Here is a 20,654-nt window from a genome sequence, read left to right as displayed (position 1 = left end):
AAGTTTTAAAAGAAGGAAAATTGTTAAATATCATTATTTAACTGTATTCCCTATGTGTGTGTGTATGTATATAAGGTTGTGTGATAGCAGAAGTACACAGTTGGAGACTATGCCAACTTTACATGAGAATTATAGTTGGCATGAGCTTTTACTTAGTCATGAGCTTTTCTAAATTCAATAATATGCATTTTTTACAGGGGAGTTAAAGCAAAGTTGGTAACATATGTAAATATATTTTATGTTGATTATATGTTATGTAATATGTAATATACATTCATAATTATATATATTTATAGATTAATCTGAAAATATTCTCAATTGAAAGGGTTAGCTTTTAGAATATACGATATCCTTCATTTAATTGGTGTAATACCATTTAATAAATGTGATATTTCAATTTCTACTCCTATAAAAGCAATTAGCTTATGGCTACATTTGCCTAAATAATCAAAACTAAAATAATGCTCCAATTTAATACGTTGTATCATTATAACATAAAACAATAAATTTTTAATTTGAGGTCTCTTTTTATTATTTTATAAGGTTCATTTTTTCCCTCAGAGCCCCTGAAAGTAATTTACCATTCATTTTATAAATTCCTTTAAAAAAATGAGATGACAAAAAGTAAGTATTCCAACTCCCTAATTTAACTTTTCAATAAATTTAATTTTCTGTTTTATTTTTTGACCTAACCAGAATTTGCTTTTCTTTTAGTATTTTTATATAATTTAACCACACTCCTAGGAAAGCAGTAGCATGATCACTTATTATTTGTATTTTAAACTGTTGAAATTTACAAGGAACTGCATAAAGATAACAGATATAAGAAAATTACTAACTAATATATAAGATTTTTTTCAAATGAGTACTATCAGTTTAAAAAAAACAAAAAACATACACCAGCTTTTTTCTTATGACTTCAAGATCATCAAACTCAACTTTCTTCTCTTTTATTAACTTTGCACTTTCATCAAGGGTATTTTGCTGGCCAGTGTCAATAATATCATCACCGGGCTTTAGTTGGTCCCAACGAGCTTTAAATTTTTCCAATTCTTGATAATAGATCTGAAGACGTGATTTCACATTTCCTTTCATCACTTCAATCTATAAGCCAACAGAGTTTATATAATTTAATTCAGAGTAAAATCTCACTTCATCTTCACATTTTTTATTTCTATTTTCTATTTAAGTGAAAAATTTCAATACTAACTTTTCAAATGATTTTTAATTAATTCAAGTGTAAAAAATTGTTCAAATGCATAAAATTAGACCACAAAGTTAAATTAAGAGATAATCCACAGACATCATCATTAGAAAATCATTCATGTGATTAATAGCACCTACTAGCAAAAAGCTAATGTGATTTAAAAAAAGAAAAAGGGAAAAAAAGGTTGTTTAATGACTGCCAGTTGTTCTACCTGAGGGCCTTTCCCAATCTCCCATACAGCTAAAGGGCATAAGACTAAATTCTGGTCAATGGGATCTGAGTGCAATTGATATGTGCAACTTCCAGGCTGTTCCCTTAACAGATACCAGACACTGTCAGTAAACAAGTTAATTCACAAGAAAGTATAAAAATAGCATTACATGTATTCTTGAATGGCAGGAAGTGAAGATAAAATACATGAAAGATGATCATAAAGTATTTCATTATATAGAAATACTGAGGGTAGTCAGTTTTACCAGCAATGTAAAATTCTAATAAGCCTGAGCTACAATACAAGAAATCTTTAAGTCAGAAAAAATTAAGTTTCCATTTTAACAAAATGACTACAAGGATCTTACCTGATCTTTAATCATAAGATGGTGACTTTCCATCATTAACTCAAATTTATCCCATTTAGCCTTCAGATTGCTAATTGTTTCTAAACCTCCGCCTGCTACAGTTCGCAAAAGTCTGTTTTTATCTTCAGCTTCTTGAAATAAAGGTAAAATCTAAAGGTCAAAGAAATGGAAAAAAATTATCACTTTTTAATTCCATTCTTTTAAATTATTTCATGATTTGCTTTTTAAAAATCAAGATTTGCTTTTAAATAATTTGTTAAATTCCTGGATATAAATTTTATAATGTTTATTTATTATTATTATATACAAACTCAACCAAGACAGTCTGAAATTAGAAGTTTAAAAAGTAGAATAAAAGTGGTAACATGAGGCTGAATAAAATTGTAAATCCATAAAGATAATACTATAGCTGTTTAAAGTAAAGTCCTTATTACAAATGTTGCATACATAAGAAAATGCTAAAAAGGTTTCTTAAAAAAAACTGAAATTAGTGATTACCTAAGAATATAAGTTAATTAAATGTCCTAGTTAATAAAGAGAGTAAAGCCCTGAAAAAGGGAACTTAAGAAATTGACAACTGAAGAAGTAAAATCAAGCTCCTGCACTCTGTTTCTACTCAAAATGTCCTGAGTCATGTAGAGGTAGCAGTTTGTTCAATGGTCCAGGTATAGAAATAGGTGCTAAACTGCTTCTAAGTCTTTTAAAGCACTATAAAACAACAGTGTCCCATAAATTAATACTGTACTTTTCCTAATCAACAAAGCAATAATATCCATAGAAAGATTTTTTAAATCACATAATAGACAATATTTGCTTAGAATGACCTGCCTCAAAATTTCAGCATGGTTCGTTTGCTGCTTATCTTCCAGGTCTCAGTTCATATGTCATCTCTCTGAGAAGGTGTCTCATGACCACCTACCCAGTTGAGCATGCTTGCTCTTTCACTTCTCTTGCTCCTTCTCTCCCTTCCCCATCTCTTTTCTCCTCCTTTCCCCTCTCCCCTCTCTTCCCGGACACATGAATGTGTATCCCATGAGAACAGAGCATGTTCACAGCTGCAATCCCTACTCCTAGCACAATGCCTGGAATACATACATCTAGTGATCCATAAATATCTGTCAAATAAATAAATGAGTGAGTGCCTCCGTGCTTTCACTAACTGCCACTCCCCGTAATTCCACTCCTTCTTTAAGTAATTCCTTCTGCTAAACAAATACATTGTTTTATTTGCCTTTAAACCCTCATTTATACCTTTAAGCCTTACACATCATAAAAAATTTTGTAATTGCTGAAAGCGGTTTGGCTCAGTGGACAGAGCATTGGCCTATGGACTGAAAGGTCCCAGGTTTGATTCTGGTCAAGGGCATGAACCTTGGTTGCAGGTACATCCCCAGTAGGAGGTGTGCAAGAGGCAGCTGATCGATGATTCTCTCTCATTGATGTTTCTAACTCTCTATCTCTCTCTCTTCCTCTCTGTAAAAAATCAATAAACTATATTTTTAAAATAAATAAATAAATAAACAAATAAAAGACAGGTAATTCCTGACCTTTACTAGTGGTAAATCCTACCTAATAAAAGAATAATATTCAAATTAATCATCACTCCATTATACCCGCCAGCCACGCCTACCAGCCAATCAGAGGGAGTATGCAAATAAACCTAACCAAGATAGCTAAAGCCACAGAGAGCAGGAGGGAGGATTGTGTTTCCCTGGCAATGGAGGAAGCCAAACTTTCCACCTGCCCTAGCCCACCCAGGCCTCCACTTAAGGCTACACAGTTTCAATTATAGAAGATACATAAATCCAAACAGAAATGGCTGCTGCCACAGAGCAAGCAGAAGGCTTGGCTCCACTCCAGGCAACAATGTTTCGATTGTGGAAAATAAATAAATCCCAGATACCAGGGCCTCCACTTGGGTCGCGAGGAGGTGTGGTCAGCCTGTAAACCACCACAGGCCCCTCACTCAGGCCGCCCCATGCCCCAAGGAAACCCCCACCCTGATCTGGGACACCCTTCAGGGCAAACCAGATGGCCCCCACTCATAAACCAGGCCTCTATCCTATCTAATAAAAGAGTAATACACAGATTGACCATCACTCCAACACACAAGATGGCTGCCCCCATGTGGTCAAAGATCCTGCCCCCCATGTGGATACAAGATGGCCAGCACAAGATGGCCAGCAGGGGAGGGCAGTTGCGGGGAACCAGGCCTGCAAGGAAGGGCAGTTTGAGGCGATCAACCCTGCAGAGGAGGGCACTTAGGGGTGACCAGGCCGGCAGAGGAGGAAAGTTGGGGGCAAACAGGCTGACAGGGAAGCAGTTAGACATCAATTGGGCTAGCATGGGAGGGGTTAGGGGATGATCAGGCTGGCAGGCAGAAGTGGTTAGGGGCAATCAGGAAGGCAGGCATGAGAGCAGTTGGGAGCCAGCAGTCCTGGATTGTGAGAGGAATATCCGACTGCCCGGTTAGGCCAGATCCCAACAGGCAGTCGGACATCCCTCAAGGGGTCCCAGATTGGAGTGGGTGCAGGCTGGGCTGAGGGAAACCCCCCTACCCCATGCACAAATTTCGTTTGCCAGGCCTATAGTAAATAATAAAAAACATAAAGCACATATGTACATACATTGAAATGATGGAACTTTTTTTTTTTATATAAATAAATGGGAGATGGCGACGTAACCACGAAACATATGTCGAACCCGATGTAACCCGAGGACTGCCTCTATGCATATAAGTTCTTTCATTAATCTCCTCCAGCTCCCTTACCACCCTTGCCCCTAGGATCTGTCAGTCTGTTCCATGCATCCATGCCTCTGGACCAATTTTGTTCATCAGTTTATTTTGTTCATTAGATTCCACATGTAAGTGTGATCATATGGTATTTATCTTTATCTAGCTTATTTAATTTGGCATAATAATCCCAGGTTCATCCATGATGTCACAAAGGGTAAGAGATTGTTCCTTTTTAATACTAGCATTATTGTTACTATTTCATTATCCTATCTAATAAAAGAGTAATATGCACACTGACCATCATTCCAACACACAAGATGGCTGCCCCCATGTGGTCAAAGATCCTGCCCCCATGTGGACACAAGATGGCCACCACAAGATGGCCAGCAGAGGAGGGCAGTTAAGAGGGACCAGGCCTGCAAGGGAAGGCATTGGGGGTGAGCAAGCCTGCAGGGGAGGGCAGTTAGGGGTGACCAGGCCGGCAGAGGAGGGCAGTTAGGGGAAAACAGGCTGGCAGGGGAGCAGTTAGGCATCAATCAGGATGGCAGGGAAGTGGTTAGGGGGTGATCAAGCTGGCATGCAGAAGTGGTTAGGAGCAATCAAGAAGGCCGACAGGTGAGCAGCTGGGAGCCAGCAGTCCTGGACTGTGAGAGGGTCCCAGATTGGAGAGGGTGCAGGCTAGGCTGAGGGATACACCCTCTCCACACACAAACTTCGCTCACCGGGCCTCTGGTACCAATATAATATCAAGTATCCAATCATGAACTTACCATTTGGACCAGATTATATGGATGTCATTTTACTATTGAAATTATATGCTATTTCTAAATTGCCACAAAAAATACCTAATTTAAATATCTCCAATATAGTAAGATAAATTTTAAAATTTCTTTGTAATTCTCACCTGTGGCTTCTGTTCTTGTAGCTTACTATACTGTACATTTGCATTGCCTATCTCTTCCACAGACTGGGGCATCATTGATAAGAGTTCCATAGCTCCAGTGACAAATGCATCAATTTCATGTAAACGAGCTGAATAGATAACATTAAAATATAAGAAACAATGTTACCAACAAAAATATTCATTTACATAATTCCTAAATCAAGGTTTACAAGTAATCTAATATACATTAAATCCTAAATTATAATTTGCTTTCATAAAACATAATTTCAAAATGTAGAATAAGCAAAGAAACTTCTTTTCATGAAAGTTGATTCACATTGTACTCTAAAATTCTGAGTACAAAGTTAAAATATACTTATTCTTACTAAATGTTACTCAAAATCGGGAACTTTTTCAGTCTTTTAAATAATATGCAAAAATATCAGTTTAGAGCAAACAAGAAACAGTGTAATATATTGGAAATAATAGTCATTTAAAGAAATAAGAAGAAACACATTATAGCAGCATTATCTACCTTTTTCAGTAACGTATGTAACAAATTAATACTAGCTCAGACTGAAATAAAAAATGCCTTCAATTTTTAGACCTCTTAGGAGTTGAACATGGATTTTATTGCTTTTTTAAAGTTATTTTAAGCACATTTCATTTCATGATACTTTCTATATCAGTTATTATTTTATTTTTATTTTCTTAATATATTTTATTGATTTTTTACAGAAAGGAAAGGATAGGGATAGAGAGCTAGAAACATCGATGAGAGAGAAACATCGGCCAGCTGCCTCCTGCACACCCCCTATCGGGGATGTGCCCGCAACCAAGGTACATGCCCTTGACCGGAATCGAACCTGGGACCCTTCAGGCCGCAGGCTGACGCTCTATCCACTGAGCCAAACCGGTTTCGGACAGTTCTTATTTTAATTACCACTGAGATTCATACTTCATAACTATCAAAGTACATGCCTCTATTATATAAAATTAAGTAAAAATAAAAATGTCTTTACCCTGGACAGACTTCTTCAAAGAAAGCACAAGCACATCAAATAACTTCTGTATGAGGTCATCAATCACTGTTTTCACAGGACTACAATTAATATTTAAGCAGTCTACCTTGACTGCACTGAAAAATGCCAATGGACACATTTTAACATGAAAAAGAGAAAGTAGAGAAATTATAATATTACCATTCTGTGCAATACATTTTCAAATGTAACGCAAAAGTATTAGTATGATCTTTAAGAACGTTTACATTTCATTTAGAAAAAAATGCTATATGCATAGCATTATGACAGTTTTCATTTATTTTGTTATAATATTACAGGTATTGAGTTCTTTTAAATATTTTTATTGATTTCAGAGAGGAAGAGAGAGGGAGAGAGATAGAAACATCAATGATGAGAGAGAATCATTGATCAACTGCCTCCTGCTGGGGATTGAGTCTACAACCCAGGCATATGCCTTTGACTAGAATCAAACCTGGGACCCTTCAATCCTCAGGCCAAAGCTCTAGCACGGAGCAAAACCAGCTGGGCAAACAATTCTATTCTTAAAGACTTGATTTTTGTCATAAACAACTTGATTTGAATCATATCAAACCAATATACATTTTTAAATGAAATGTCTCTTCATTTCACTAATGCAATTCTACCTTAAAGCTTATGTTGTATAATCTATGCTAATAAAAGGGTAATATGTGAATTAAAATGGACGTCTTCCAGGCATCCATCCAAACATCTTTCTGGACAAAGCCACAGTGGCAGGGGCCAAGGCAGAGGCAGTTAGGGGCAATCAGGCTGGCAAGGGAGGGCAGTTAGGGGTGATCAGGCTGGCAGGGAAACAGACGGAGCGATCAGGCCAGCAGGAGGAGGTGGCCAGGGGCGATCAGGCAGGCAGGCAGGTGAGCAGTTAGGAGCCAATGGTCCCAGATTGTGAGGGCCATGTCGGGCCTAAACTGGCAGTCAGACATCTCCCAAGGGATTCAGATCGGAAAGGGTGTAGGCCGGGCAGAGGGAAACCCCTCCCCAGCATGAATTTTATGCACCAGGCCTCTAGTGAATTAATAAATGTCTTATTATCCTTTATAGATAATATATGCACAATTGAACAAAGCCATTCATAGAGCTTATTATAAAGTGGTTCCAGTTATATGAATTTCAGGTAGTGAGGGGGTATATTCTCAAATAACTGGGTTATGAGATGCCCCTCTGAGAGTTTCCTCCACATTTAGGGCAATACTAGGTGCCGCACTATACTGTGTGCCTCCCAGGCATCTGGAAGGAAACAGAGCAGCACTGAAGCAGAATAGAATATCATTGGCTTCCTATCCTTTGCTATACTCTCATCAGTAGTTTCTTAGCATTGTTAGGCTGTGTCTATGCATATCAAATATTAGATTCTCATGTCAGATCCTTAGAGAAGACTCCTCCCCCAATCTAGTCTACCCAAACATGTCTCACCAGCAGAGCCTCAGAAGAGAACCTCCTCAGTGTCAGCAAGCCCTACTTAGATGATATTCAAGTGTCACAGCTGAGCTCTAGAGGAGGTGTGAAACTGACTTCACTTCTTTCCATGAGTGAAGAGTACTGTCCCATGGCAAAGCTGTTCTGTACATAATAACTGTTACTTTAACTTCTAATACCTTGGAAGTCGTTCTACTTCTTTTCCTTTTATTTTCAGTGCTTTAAAATTTTTTTCCCAATCATGAACAGTAGAAAGATGCTTTTCCACTAGAGCTTCCATATCAACTTGCCCAATTATAATCCATTCCTAAGAATGAAAAATATATTATTAAAGAAATAGCACTAATAAATTAACATTTTAAAGTTTATAGTCTATTAGTATATATTAGGATTGAACCTATGAAAAGCGACAAGTGTAATTGTAAGTAAATTTCAACTTAAGTATATAAATACAATCATTACTATGCATCTAAAGAATGAACAGGGAAAACATTTATTTATGTTTTCCTAAACAACTTAAAACAACCGAATATGTTGTTGCTATGATGCGCACTGACCACCAGAGGGCAGACACTCCATGCAGGAGATGCCCCCTTGTGGTCAGTACGCTCCCACAGTGAGAGTACTGCTCAACTGACTACAGGCGCCAGACGCCAGGCTCTTGGCTGGTGAGCTCAGCTGCAGGAGCCTCTCCTGCCTCCACACAGCGCACTATTGAGCAGCCGTGTGCAGCAGGGCCAGGATGAGAGGGAGCAGCGCCATGCCCAGCATAGGTTTGGGCTCCTCCCCAGTTGCAGGCCGCTTCGTAAACTACCACATCTCTCAGGGGTTGTTGAATTGCCAGTTTTGGCCCGATCCCTGTATATTCGGCCATCCCCCAAGGGGTCCTGGATTGCAAGAGGGCACAGGCCAGGCTGAGGGACCCCCACCAGTTCTCAAATCTGTGCACCGGGCCTCTAGTGACGATATAAAAATACAGTCATCATAAAACTTTGAAGAAACAAACAAAAAAAACCCTTACTTTATATTCTCTTATCAAATTTGATGTATACTAAGATAGACTCACTACTGTTAAGCCAAGAGCCACTCCAAGCTTCAAATCTGAAAGTATTCATATTCAATTCATTCTAGAAATTTAAAACGCAGAAGCACTGCAGTAGCAGTTAAAAACTGGTTGAATTCTTAGTTATAGTCTTAGGATCAATATCAATTAGCAATGAATGCAATTAGGGTTTATCTTTAGAGTTAGTGGTAATAATATATTTAAACAAAAGCAAATGTTTAATCAAATCATCTCAATTTAATTAACTTTGAACACCTCCCTCCACGGATTGCTCTTGTTCCAAAAAATGAAGAAAATGATATATTTCCCTAAAAGGAATTAAAATTGGCACAACAGAGTCATGATATATTCCAAGTTAACAGAACAATTTTTTACAAAGCTACTTTCTCAATCTTCAAATAGTCAAAGATATAAATCATCTGTGGCATAAACTTACCTTGTATAAGAATCCTTAAGCCTGGATTTCTGGTTTGCAATATTTTTATTTTATATCACACAATGCAAACTATTGGTTTGTATATGTAATACTTAATCAACCAACCAGGTGAAATATTATAATAGAAGGATGAAAAATTACATGTTCCATACCTTATGTTGGTGTAAAACAGCCAATAATCTCCGAAATAAATCTTCTGCTTTTCTGAAAATAGTCAGAAATCCACTTGCATTTCTATCAATCATAATAGAAAAAATAGATTCATCTCCTGCCTCACCCACTCCCTTAAACTGATTAGGAATGCCGATAAATCTCTTCATTTCTCTGTAATATTTAGCACGGATTTCTTCAAAAGGAGGCCTGAATTGTAACCGTCCTTGTCTGTAAGTAAATAAGTAACTTTAAAATGTAAATTATTAGAAAATTTTAGAATGAAAAATAAACTGGGTTTTAAAAAAATCTTACTTGTACAGTAAGTCTATATTTATTTCGGGAAGATTCTCATTAAGTGCTTCTAAGCCCATCTGATACTGATGCTCCAGAGCTTTGTACAGCTGATGATTCCAGTGCAGCTTCCACGCATGCATGTCACTTGCTTGAAATCCCTAATATGTTATATTTACATTTTTTATTTAAAAATTAGGTAGGAGAATGAGGGTTAATGCTTTCATATCATATAGAATAAAACTATAAGCAATAAAAAACTTATTTTAAAATATCTTTAAAAAAAAGCAACTCCTTAATTACTACTTGTAGTATGAGAGGTTACATAAAGTCAAACAAGAAAATTTCTAATTTTCATGTTTATAAATGGAATATAAAAATCAGTAAAATTTTAAAAAATTAAGTTATAAATATGGGTAGATTTTAGAATTGGACTTTATGTTAACAGTAAAAGGAACAACAATTTTTCTGTGAATTTTTTAGTCCTTTTTAAAAAAATTACCATCAAGTATAGCTCTATTCTTCCCTTCTCACCCCCTAAATAAACCTTCCACATTTTAAAACATGTTAAATTTAAATATAAAAATGCTCAGGATAGTTTATATAACCTTTTGCTTCCATAGAACCATAAACATATTAATTCTAACACTTTAATTTTTGTTTTTGTTTTTCTTAAGTTCTAAGAACTAAAATATATATGCAGCCCTGCCAGTGGCTCAGTGATTGAGTGTCAAACTATGAACCAGAAGGTCACATGTCAATTCCTACTCAGGGCACATAGCTGGGTTGCGGGCTCAATCCCCAGTAGGGGATGTGCAGGAGGCAGCTGATCAATGATTCTCATCATCAATGTTTCTATCTCTCTCTCCCTCTCCCTTCATCTTTGAAATAAAAATGTGTTTTAAAATATATATATATACATACACACACACACACAAATGTATAAGACATCTAACTCATATTCAACCAAGATATCTGGCAGGCTCTGTGTTAACTACTTTTTTTTTTTTTTTTTTACATCATTTCTTATATAAAAATGTGACTAGAACTGAATTTTTCCCAAAAAAAGGAAAAAGTTCTAATATAGAGTTATATCAATCATTAGGCTTCTGCCTAAACTTAACTTTGTGTTCTACAGATGTCACAATTACCTAAAAGAAATGATATGATAAATAGTTAAGCACCACGTCAGAAAAACTATAAACTCTGAATTGAGAGATTTGGTATTCCATAAGACAAATAGAAATTTCTTATATTTTTAATGTAAATGCATTGCTATTTTATGGTCTTTATGTATAATTCAATAAATTTCTAATTCATTAGTAAAAGGTTATAAATAACCTTGATAGACTTTTCAGCAATTCATATATTCAAACTTTTCAGCAATTCATATATTAAATTCATATATTCTCTGAAATGGTCATATTTTAAAGTGTAGACATAATTCAAACTAAAACATACTCTACCTGTGCTTCTACACTTGCTAAGCCAGTTCTCAATTCTTGTAATCCATCTTTCCAACGCTGTTGTTGCCGAAGCAGATCAATATTCATAAGAATTACCACCTGTTAAAAATCAGAGTAACTAACTTTTCAGTGGAAAAACTAAGTGATCCAGGTTAACTCAACCCAAAGTATGACATATCAATACATGATCAATGCATTGAGAAAGGCGAAACAGCACTTCAGTGATATTCCAGCCAAAATGGCATAAGGCTAACTTAATCATGAGAAAATACCATATAGCCCACATCTAGAGATATTCTACAAGATCAGTGACAAGTACTCATCCAAAGTTTCAAGGTCATGAAAAACAAGCAAAGACTGAGGAAGAGGATACTCCAGAGACTCACCAACTAAATGCTAAATAGGATCCTGGATTGGATCCTTGGAGGGAAAAAAGACTAGTGGAGAAACTGCAAAATTCAAAAACAGCTTATTTCCTAGTTTTGTTAACTCTACCATGGTTATTTAGGTTGTTAACAGGGGAAGCTGGACAAAGTGTAATATAAATAAACTCTGTTCTATTTTTACAACTTTAAGTCTCAAATTATTCCCAAATAAGGAGTTATTTTAAATTATATCTTTAAACAATACTATTTATAGCTCATTCAATTTTATAAATAAAGTATACCTTTTCACAAAATGTAATGTGCCATTTTCTCAGCTTTCTATTTTCAGTGGCAAGTCGGTCAGCAGCACTTTGGAGCTTTTGAATGTAGCCTTCTAACTCGTTAGGATTATCCCAAGTAATTTGTGACTTTCCCCCACTTCCAGCTTTTGAATTCTAAGGTACAAATAGCAGTTAGTATTTAAATGCATTACTTTTTTCCCAAAAAATTCCATATTCTACATCATAATTCCAGTAATTCCTAGCACCCACCAACCTGCAATAAAAAGAGCATAATATTCCCATTTTATAAATAATAAGACAATCTGACCAACATTGAGTAGCCTCATTCATTCCAGGTTCTCCCTCTTACAAGTAAAAAACCCTGTACCTAACATAACAAACAATCATAGGAAGAGTGAAACGTAGAAATAAGAAATAGACCATGAACAAGTTTTGTGAATTAAGAAACAAGATACCTGGGTTTCCCTACTGTTTCCCATATCTCTAGGAAAGGACACTGAAGAAGCCTCCAATCTAGACAAATAAAGCTCCAGAAAACACCTATTTCTTCTTGTCAAAGGGCTAGGAAAACAGTCGCCTACTAGAAACCCCTTTTAGCAATACCCACCCTGTGCAAGCCAACACCAATGAAAAAAACTTCTCTGATATTTCAGTGAGACCAAGTAGAGAGTTGATCTCTCATCCCCTGCTTAGCAAAAGCAGGCAGCACTCAAACTCCCCTGCCAAGGTAATGTCAATAGGTTGAACTATACTACTTCGCATGAGTTTCCTAAATCTTACTAGATTATTAAAATGAAATTTTATAACAACATCTGATGTAGTGCTCTACATATGAAGGGGGAATACTTAAGACAAACATGTAAGAGGAGAGAGGATAGAGAGACATAATAGAAGGTTCTATACCAATTGAATAGTGAAGTATAGCAAGTTTCTGAAAAACAAAAGAGCCTCAATAAATAGATGATGAGTAAACAAAATTAAACAATACTATATAATAAAAGCCTAATACACAAATTGTCCTCTCAGGCGGTCGTTCAACTGGGAGTTCGACCACTCACTGTGTCGTACGCTGACCACCAAGGGGTGGCACAGAACATGACAGGAATTGGCGACACAGCATTGGCAGCTGGCAGCAGTGGAGGCGCTGCTGGCCCTGATGGGCCCCAACGAGAGCAGGACAACAGTAGGATGGTAGAGCAAGTGAGTAGGCAATGCCAGGTCAAGGCGGGTGCAAGCGGGGCCCCAAAAGACTAGCCGATCACCCTGCAGACAGTGACCAGCGGTGGCAGAAGGAAGCACGACTACTGTCCGACTCCCAGGCGCTAAGGAAGCCGGGTGGAAGACCCAGCCCAGATTGATCACTCCACAGATGGATGGTGGAGGTGAAGGGCCAGGCCAAGGCAGGATGCCGGGTTGGGCTATGGGGCTGCGAACTGGGGCCTGATCTCTGCAGGGGTGGGATTTCCCAAAGGACCCTACCCATACATGAATTCATGGGTCGGGCCTCTAGTTATATAATAAATTCAATAAAATACTCTGTGAATCAGTTCTAAAGCATTTATTAATAATTAGAGACCCAATGCATGAATTCATGCACCAGTGGGGTCCCTCAGCCTGGCTTATGGGATCAGGCCGAAACCAGCTCGCCAACATCCCCCGAGGGGACCCAGATTACGACAGGGTGCAGGCCAGGATGAGGGCCCCCATGGGGGATTGAAGCCAAGGAGGGACCAGGGTTGGCCAGTCAGGGAAGGACCATGGGAGGGCTCCATCCAGGGCGTATCCAGCCCATCTCGCTCAGTCCCGACTGGCTGGACCCCAGCAGCAAGCTAACCTACCAGTCAGTGTCTACCCCTTGGTGGTCAGTGCACGTCATAGCAAGCAGTTGAGCAGCCTTAGCATATCATTAACATATTATACTTTGATTGGTTAAATGGCCGAACAGACAACTGGACATTTAGCACATTAGTCTTTTATTATGTAGGATTATTACACAGAACTTAACATTGTATTCCTTGAGAATATGAAAATAGAGTCCTCCAATATGCTACAACATATGAGTGGCCAGAGTTTTATTATTTTTTTGTTGTTGTTGTTAATACTCACCTGTGGATTTTTTTTATATATATATATTTTATTGATTTTCTACAGAAAGGAAGGGAGAGGGACAGAGAGCAAGAAACTTCAATGAGAAACATTGGCCAGCTGCCTCCTGCACCCGCCCCTCACCCCCCACCAGGGATGTGCCAGCAACCAAGTCACATGCCCCCAATGGGAAATCGAACATGGGACCTTTCAGTCCACAGACCAACACTCCATCCACTGAGCCAAACTGGTTTCGGCACCTGTGGATATTTTTCACATTGATTTTTTTTTTTAAGGAAGTGGAAGAGATGGGGAGAAACAGAAAGAAACCAGGGCCAGGGATTGAGCCTGCAACCAAGGTACATGTACTCAACCATAATTGAAACCACGTCCCTTCAGTCCAAAGGCCAACACTCTAACCACTGGCCAAAGAATTATAAAGAACCACAGTGTTCTCTCTCCTCCTATCTCAGTGTTTTATCCACCACTATGTCTCATTTAACATGCTACAAATAACATAAGTATTTAGTTATCACACCTAATTTCTTAAAATGAGTTTTCTCTTCAGAAATATCAAAATATTATTTTTGTTGTTGTTAATCCTCATACTGGGATACTTTTTTCATTGGTTTTTAGAGAGAATGGAAGGGAGGGGGAGATACAAAGAAGAGAAATATGGATGTGAGAGAGACACATTAATTGGTTGCCTTATACACACACCCCAACCAGGGATAGGGATCAAGCATTCAACCAAGATATGTGGCCTTGACAGGAATCAAATTCACAACCCTCAGTCCATGGGCCAATTCTCTACCACTGACCCAAACTGATAAGGGCTCATGATATTTTGAATACATTTATTAGAAAATAAAAACTCTAAAGGCTTACAATTAAAATAATCAATGGACACAGACACTAGGGAAGTGAGGACATGTGTTGGGGGATGGGAGTGGCTGGGAAGAGGTTAATAGGAGGAAAAGGAGACATGTAATACTTTAATCAATAAAAATTAAAAAATATATATATATACTGTATATAATCTATATATTAGTTGAAAAGATCAAAATAATAAAATATGATCCTAATTCCAAAAAGTACACTTTTAAATATATGTAGAAAGCACAGTTTAAAAAGCTATACACCAGACTGTTGAGAATAGCCATATCTTGGTGGTAAGATTATAAGATCTTTTTTTATTCTTTTTGTTTACCTAAATTTTTTAATTTTTTTCATTATAAACTTGTATTGAGCTTTGGCAACAGGAAAAAATGGTTTTATAATATCTGAAAATATGTTATAGGTTTTATATAAGCTTATTTATTTATAGATTTCATGTAGATTTATATAACTTCTAGCTCATTTTAAGCCTGAGTACTAGTGTGCAGAAAAGAGTTAACACAGTAAGTCTGATTATTATCCCTTAAAAAGCCTACTTAGCCAAAACCAGTTTGGATCAGTGGATAGAGCGTCAGTCTGCGAACTGAAAGGTCCCAGGTTCAATTCCGGTCAAGGGCCTATACCTTGGTTGTGGGCACATTCTCAGTAGGGGGTGTACAGGAGGCAGCTGATCGATGTTTCTAACTCTCTATCCCTCTCTCTTCCTTTCTGTAAAAAAATCAATAAAATATATTTTTTTAAATACCACATACCCTAATTAAGTTTAAAAAATTTGGTTCTCAAAAGAAATTTCAATCATTGTACTGTTAATATTTGGCTATGTTGACTAATGAGTTTGCTGACCACTGACTTAGTAGATAGAGCATTGGCCTGCAGACTGAAGTGTCAAGGGCATATACCGCAGTTTCAGGTTCCATCCAGACTGGAGCAAGTGCAGGAGGCAACGAATCAATGTGTCTTTCTCACATTGATGTTTCTCTCCCTGTCTCGCCCTCTCCCTTCAACTTTCTCTAAAAATCAATGGAAAAATATCCTCAGGTGATGATTATAAAAATAAAAAGTCTTATATCAATGGCTGTATTGAGCTGAAGGATACACTGAAAAACTAAGAGATAAGAAATATTTCACATGTAAAAACTAATTATAAAATCATGAAAAGTCCATTTACCTTAATTATCTGTTCAAATGCTAAGGCAGATTGTAACATCATTGGTCTCTGACTTTGAATCATTTGTTGATCGATAGAATTGTAAAAATGTGCCACCTACAAAGTAAAAGTCCAATTAACATAAGTCAGTAATAATTAGTGTACTTACCATTTTTGTATTTATTCATGTATTATTATATGCAACCAGCAAATGTGTGTTGACCTATAATTTGGCAAGTCATGTCCTGGGGGCTAATTAAACAAATATTATAAAACCTAGTCCCTGGACTCAAAAGTACAGCCTCACAGAGAACACAAAGGAAACCGGAAAACCATGTTAACTGTTAAAAAAAAAAAAAAAAAAAAAAAACCTGAACTCTTTATCCTTGCAACTCTCCAAACCTGCTCCTTCCTCTTCTAATATATAACTCAATGATTTGTACATTTCTTAGACCAAAAAAATCATATAAATTTGCATTGTCCTTATTCTTCTCTCACATACCAATTAGTGAAGTCTATTGACTATATACTTAGATAATATATATGGAATCCAACTACTTTACCACCTCAATCAATCCCCTCCCACTCCAAGCAACTTTATCTCTTGACAAGACCAGTGAAGCAGTCTCCTAACTGGTCTCTCTATTTCCCAGTAGGCCTCTTATTGTCTATGAAAAGTCTCCAAATCAACCAGAGTGGTCCTTTCTTAAATATAAATCATATACTTTTTGCATACTCAAAACCTTCCAATGACTTCCCAATACATTAAGAAAAAGTCCAAAATCAGGAAAACTAGAAACAAAAGAACATATACTATTACAACAATCTGGAAATTCTATTATCTATCCAACATCCTACTACTCTACTCCAGCTAAATGTCTACTCATAAGCAAAGGTATATATAGATTTTCCCAGTTGTTCTTCCAGGGGTAAATACAAATATTATGTTATCATTCATTCTTCTTTTGAGCTCCTATTGTGTTGAGCTAAATAGTTAGGATAAAAGACTCTCTGCTTTTGAATATGCAGTCCCTCTCTCTGAAATGATCACCCATCTCAACCCCTTATGCTCTTAATAAAACTCTTCCAGACTCACATCAAACAGCATTTCTCTGAAAAAATTTACCTGAAACTATCTCTACCTCTACCCAGGAAAATAATTGAAAGCTACTACGTCTATGCTCTCACTGGACTTTGTAAATATCTATAACATGGTACTCATAATATATTAAATACCATATAGATATGTTCACATATCTGCCATCACTCTATGAACTGTACTGTAATACATATGAGCTTTGAAATCAGAGAGACTTGGTATCAAATCCCAGCTTCATAACTTGTTAGCTGTGTGAAAAACCTGTTACAAATCTGATCCTAATTAGACTAGTCAGGAGATTAATATAAATAAGGCATCTATGAGAAGGTTTGATATTTAATGAGAACTCAATGTTTAGTTTGCTCTCTCCCACTAGAACAGTGGTTCTGTTATAGTAATAGTAATAAGGATAAATACAATATTGAATAAGTATTAAAGTGTGGAATTGAAGTGTGATATCTGAAAGTGTGGAATGTAATGTAAACAAACTTATAACCATATTTGATTTCCACCCAAAGCTACATTTGGCAATGTCTGGAGATATTTTTTATTGTTAGGACTATGCTCATGCTACTGGCCAAAGATGCTGCTAAAACCATCTTATAATGAACAAGATGTCAGAAGTTGAGAAATTCTGCGCTAGAGTATGGCAGTAATATAGTGATTATTTTATCCTTACTACACTGTAACTGGTGGTACAGGTGCTCAATTAATCTTTGTTGAAGGAAATAATAAGTGAGAGACCAAATACACAAGATACTGTCCTGGCCTTCTCAATCCTAACTATCAAGTGAGAGAAAAAATTACAAACAAACAAACAAACAAAAAAAAACACAAAGTGATTTGCACACTGCACACAGAATAAGGAATAATCAACTAAAAGAAGACACAACCAAGAGAGTGAATTTTGAGTTGGGGATTAAAGGAAGACTTTTGAGTTTTCTAATCAGAAAATACAGGTATCAGTGTATGGAGCCACGTTCTATTTCATATAATCATGAACCGGTGCAATATGAGGGGAAAATATAGGTAGTGAAGGTCATAACCAGTAAGGTTAGTACATAATTAAAGAAGGGCCTTGTATACTGTGCCAAGGACATAGTAAATGAGGTGATAATAGTTGGATTTAAACTGGTAAATGAAATTATGGTAATGAGCTAAACAGGTAGATTGAGGAAATAACTAAGAACAGAGACCAGTCCATCAGCCTGGTAATTCTCTAAGAATCTGCCTCTTGAAAGCAGGCAGAAGATCCCCTTTAATTAGAAGGTCCTCTAAGACCCATGCAAGCAGCATGAAAGAAAGATGAAAAGACAATATAATATCCTATCTTTCTTAAAGCTTTTAAAATGAAAAGCAATACCTTAAGTTATTAAATGCCTATAACATTTTCAAAGAAAATTGTGTAACAAATCAATTTCATCAGTTAATTGTGTCATTATATTAGCCTAAAAAAATTAAAAGTAGAAAACAAATATCCAAATACAATGAACTCAGAATAGCCATGTTTTAAAATATATAATTTCATACCTGTTTAAGAATAATTGCTTGCTTGCAGAATTTCTGTGCAATGTTTGCAACTTGCTGTATTTTGGCAGGAATAACAAAGCCAAGTGCAGAAAGCTGACGAACTTCTCTCAGAAGAATCACCAACCGATCTGAATAATGCACTTTTAATGATCCATCATTAGAATCCAATTCCATAATTCTACTGTTAGCCTCAATACTACAAAACAAAATGAATGACTTTTTAAGTTTCATGTTCTCACTCTTCTAAAGTTAATTCAAGGTAAAAGAAAAAATTTAATTATAGCTTTCAACATGTTTTCTTTTTACACACAGTATCTCACAATTCAGATCTTGATAATAAACTGTAATGGCTAAAATATAACAATATCTCAACCAAGAACTTTTGAATTCATAAAAATCAATCTCTCAACTTTCAACTAAGATTCAAAACTGATATATACACCATAAAGAAAAAAAGTGTTGATTCATTTTATAAAAGTTTGTGTTTTTTTTTTTTTACTCCTCTTATTTGGTTCTTTAATACTTTTTTTAAATTGATTACAGAGAGAGAGAAACATTAGTGATGAGAGAGAATCATTGATCCACTGCCTCCTGCACGCCCCACACCGGGGATTGAGCCTGCAACCCAGGCATGTGCTGTGACAGGGAACTGAACTATGACATCCTGGTTCATAGGTCAACACTCAACCACTGAGCCATGCAGCCAAGCAATTCTTTAATAAATTATAAGAACATCAAAATTTTAGGAACAGAGATAGTCCAATGTTTCACTACTCTTGGTTTTACTACCTAAGGACTGTCCTTTCTTTATGTTTCGTGTAAAAGCTACAATTGCAAATTTTACACTGGGACACTCAAATCAGCATGAATTGTAAAAAGTAAGCAGAGCTAAATTAAGCATAAAGTATATTTTCATGACATTTCTTTCAGTATCATATTTATATAATGTTCATTCTTTTAAATCACTTCCATAAATAAGAGATCTTGCAGGTTTAAGGACAGAAGCTACTAAAAAGCAAAGTACAAATCTATTCAGCCTATTTTAAAACACATAAAACAGGGCATACTTTAAAATGAATTGAAATTATTTAGCCGAAACTTTTCTATATGAACATAAAGCCTGTCAGAAAATTATTATGGTGGTCATTTTTGCTTTTATTCTCATCTAATCTTCAAAATTAGGCTCTACATAACAGCATATCCTAAAATATGTTCCAAAAACACTGACTCTCAGGATAATAATGAGTTTAAAAAAAAAAAAAAAAGTGGAAGTCAGGGTGTTTCGTTGTCAAATGGGAAACAAATACTGGGTTGAACGAAGTTACAGACTCTTCCCAGCAGATCTCAGTCCCTTGGTATAGGGTGGATCTCCACTGGAGCTGTAGTGATAAAAGTGCATAGATTCCAAAATTAGTTAACTGAAGAACTCTTTCTTCTTTTTTTGGCCTGGAACATCTCTCCTATCTTAGGTTCAGGATAGACAGGGTAAATATTAACTGGTGAAGTTATAGTCATTATGCCCTAGCACCTTTTGGTTCTTCTATTCTTCCTCCAACACCAAAATACAAGATAAAAGGGGGGAAGCTATTTATTCAGTTTAAGAAACTATCTCTTACGGCCTAATTGTCCTTCTTAGCAATATAAGGAAAATGAAGTTTCATATTATAAAGTTACTTTTAGAAAGTAACAAGTTTCTAAAACTTAAAATACTGATGGGCACTTGGGCTGTTTCCAAATCTTGGCTACCTATCTATAATAAAATAGAAACAAAAATATTCTTGGAAAGTGTACCAGGACAAAGAAACAATGGTTTTTCTAGACCATCCTGTTTTTTGTGGTTTTTTTTAATGCATTTTTTACTATTGATGGTATTACAGGGATCTCCTATTTCCCCCACTTTTCCCCCTCCTCCTAGCCCCCACTCACCTCCCCAGATCT

General features: G+C 36.4%; 1 protein-coding gene across 3 annotated transcripts in view; it reads right to left on the bottom strand.

Moving 5' to 3' along the window:
• Nucleotides 1–20,654, bottom strand: part of DYNC2H1 (dynein cytoplasmic 2 heavy chain 1) — a 245,015-nt gene that overhangs the window by 207,879 nt on the left and 16,482 nt on the right. For all 3 annotated transcript variants that reach the window (XM_084893697.1, XM_084893698.1, XM_084893699.1), the window contains exons 12-22: nucleotides 18,717–18,912; nucleotides 16,109–16,204; nucleotides 11,959–12,111; nucleotides 11,292–11,390; nucleotides 9,847–9,986; nucleotides 9,534–9,762; nucleotides 8,062–8,189; nucleotides 6,428–6,543; nucleotides 5,427–5,554; nucleotides 1,786–1,935; nucleotides 899–1,104 (exon numbers count right to left, since the gene is read on the bottom strand). In XM_084893697.1, the coding sequence (XP_084749823.1) occupies nucleotides 899–1,104; nucleotides 1,786–1,935; nucleotides 5,427–5,554; nucleotides 6,428–6,543; nucleotides 8,062–8,189; nucleotides 9,534–9,762; nucleotides 9,847–9,986; nucleotides 11,292–11,390; nucleotides 11,959–12,111; nucleotides 16,109–16,204; nucleotides 18,717–18,912 (1,641 nt within the window). The remainder of the gene's footprint in view (nucleotides 1–898; nucleotides 1,105–1,785; nucleotides 1,936–5,426; nucleotides 5,555–6,427; nucleotides 6,544–8,061; nucleotides 8,190–9,533; nucleotides 9,763–9,846; nucleotides 9,987–11,291; nucleotides 11,391–11,958; nucleotides 12,112–16,108; nucleotides 16,205–18,716; nucleotides 18,913–20,654) is intronic.

Source organism: Pipistrellus hanaki, assembly GCF_964339955.1.
Source record: "Pipistrellus hanaki genome assembly, chromosome: 9".
Lineage (NCBI taxonomy): Eukaryota > Metazoa > Chordata > Mammalia > Chiroptera > Vespertilionidae > Pipistrellus > Pipistrellus hanaki.
This window is presented reverse-complemented; position numbering and strand designations above follow the sequence as displayed.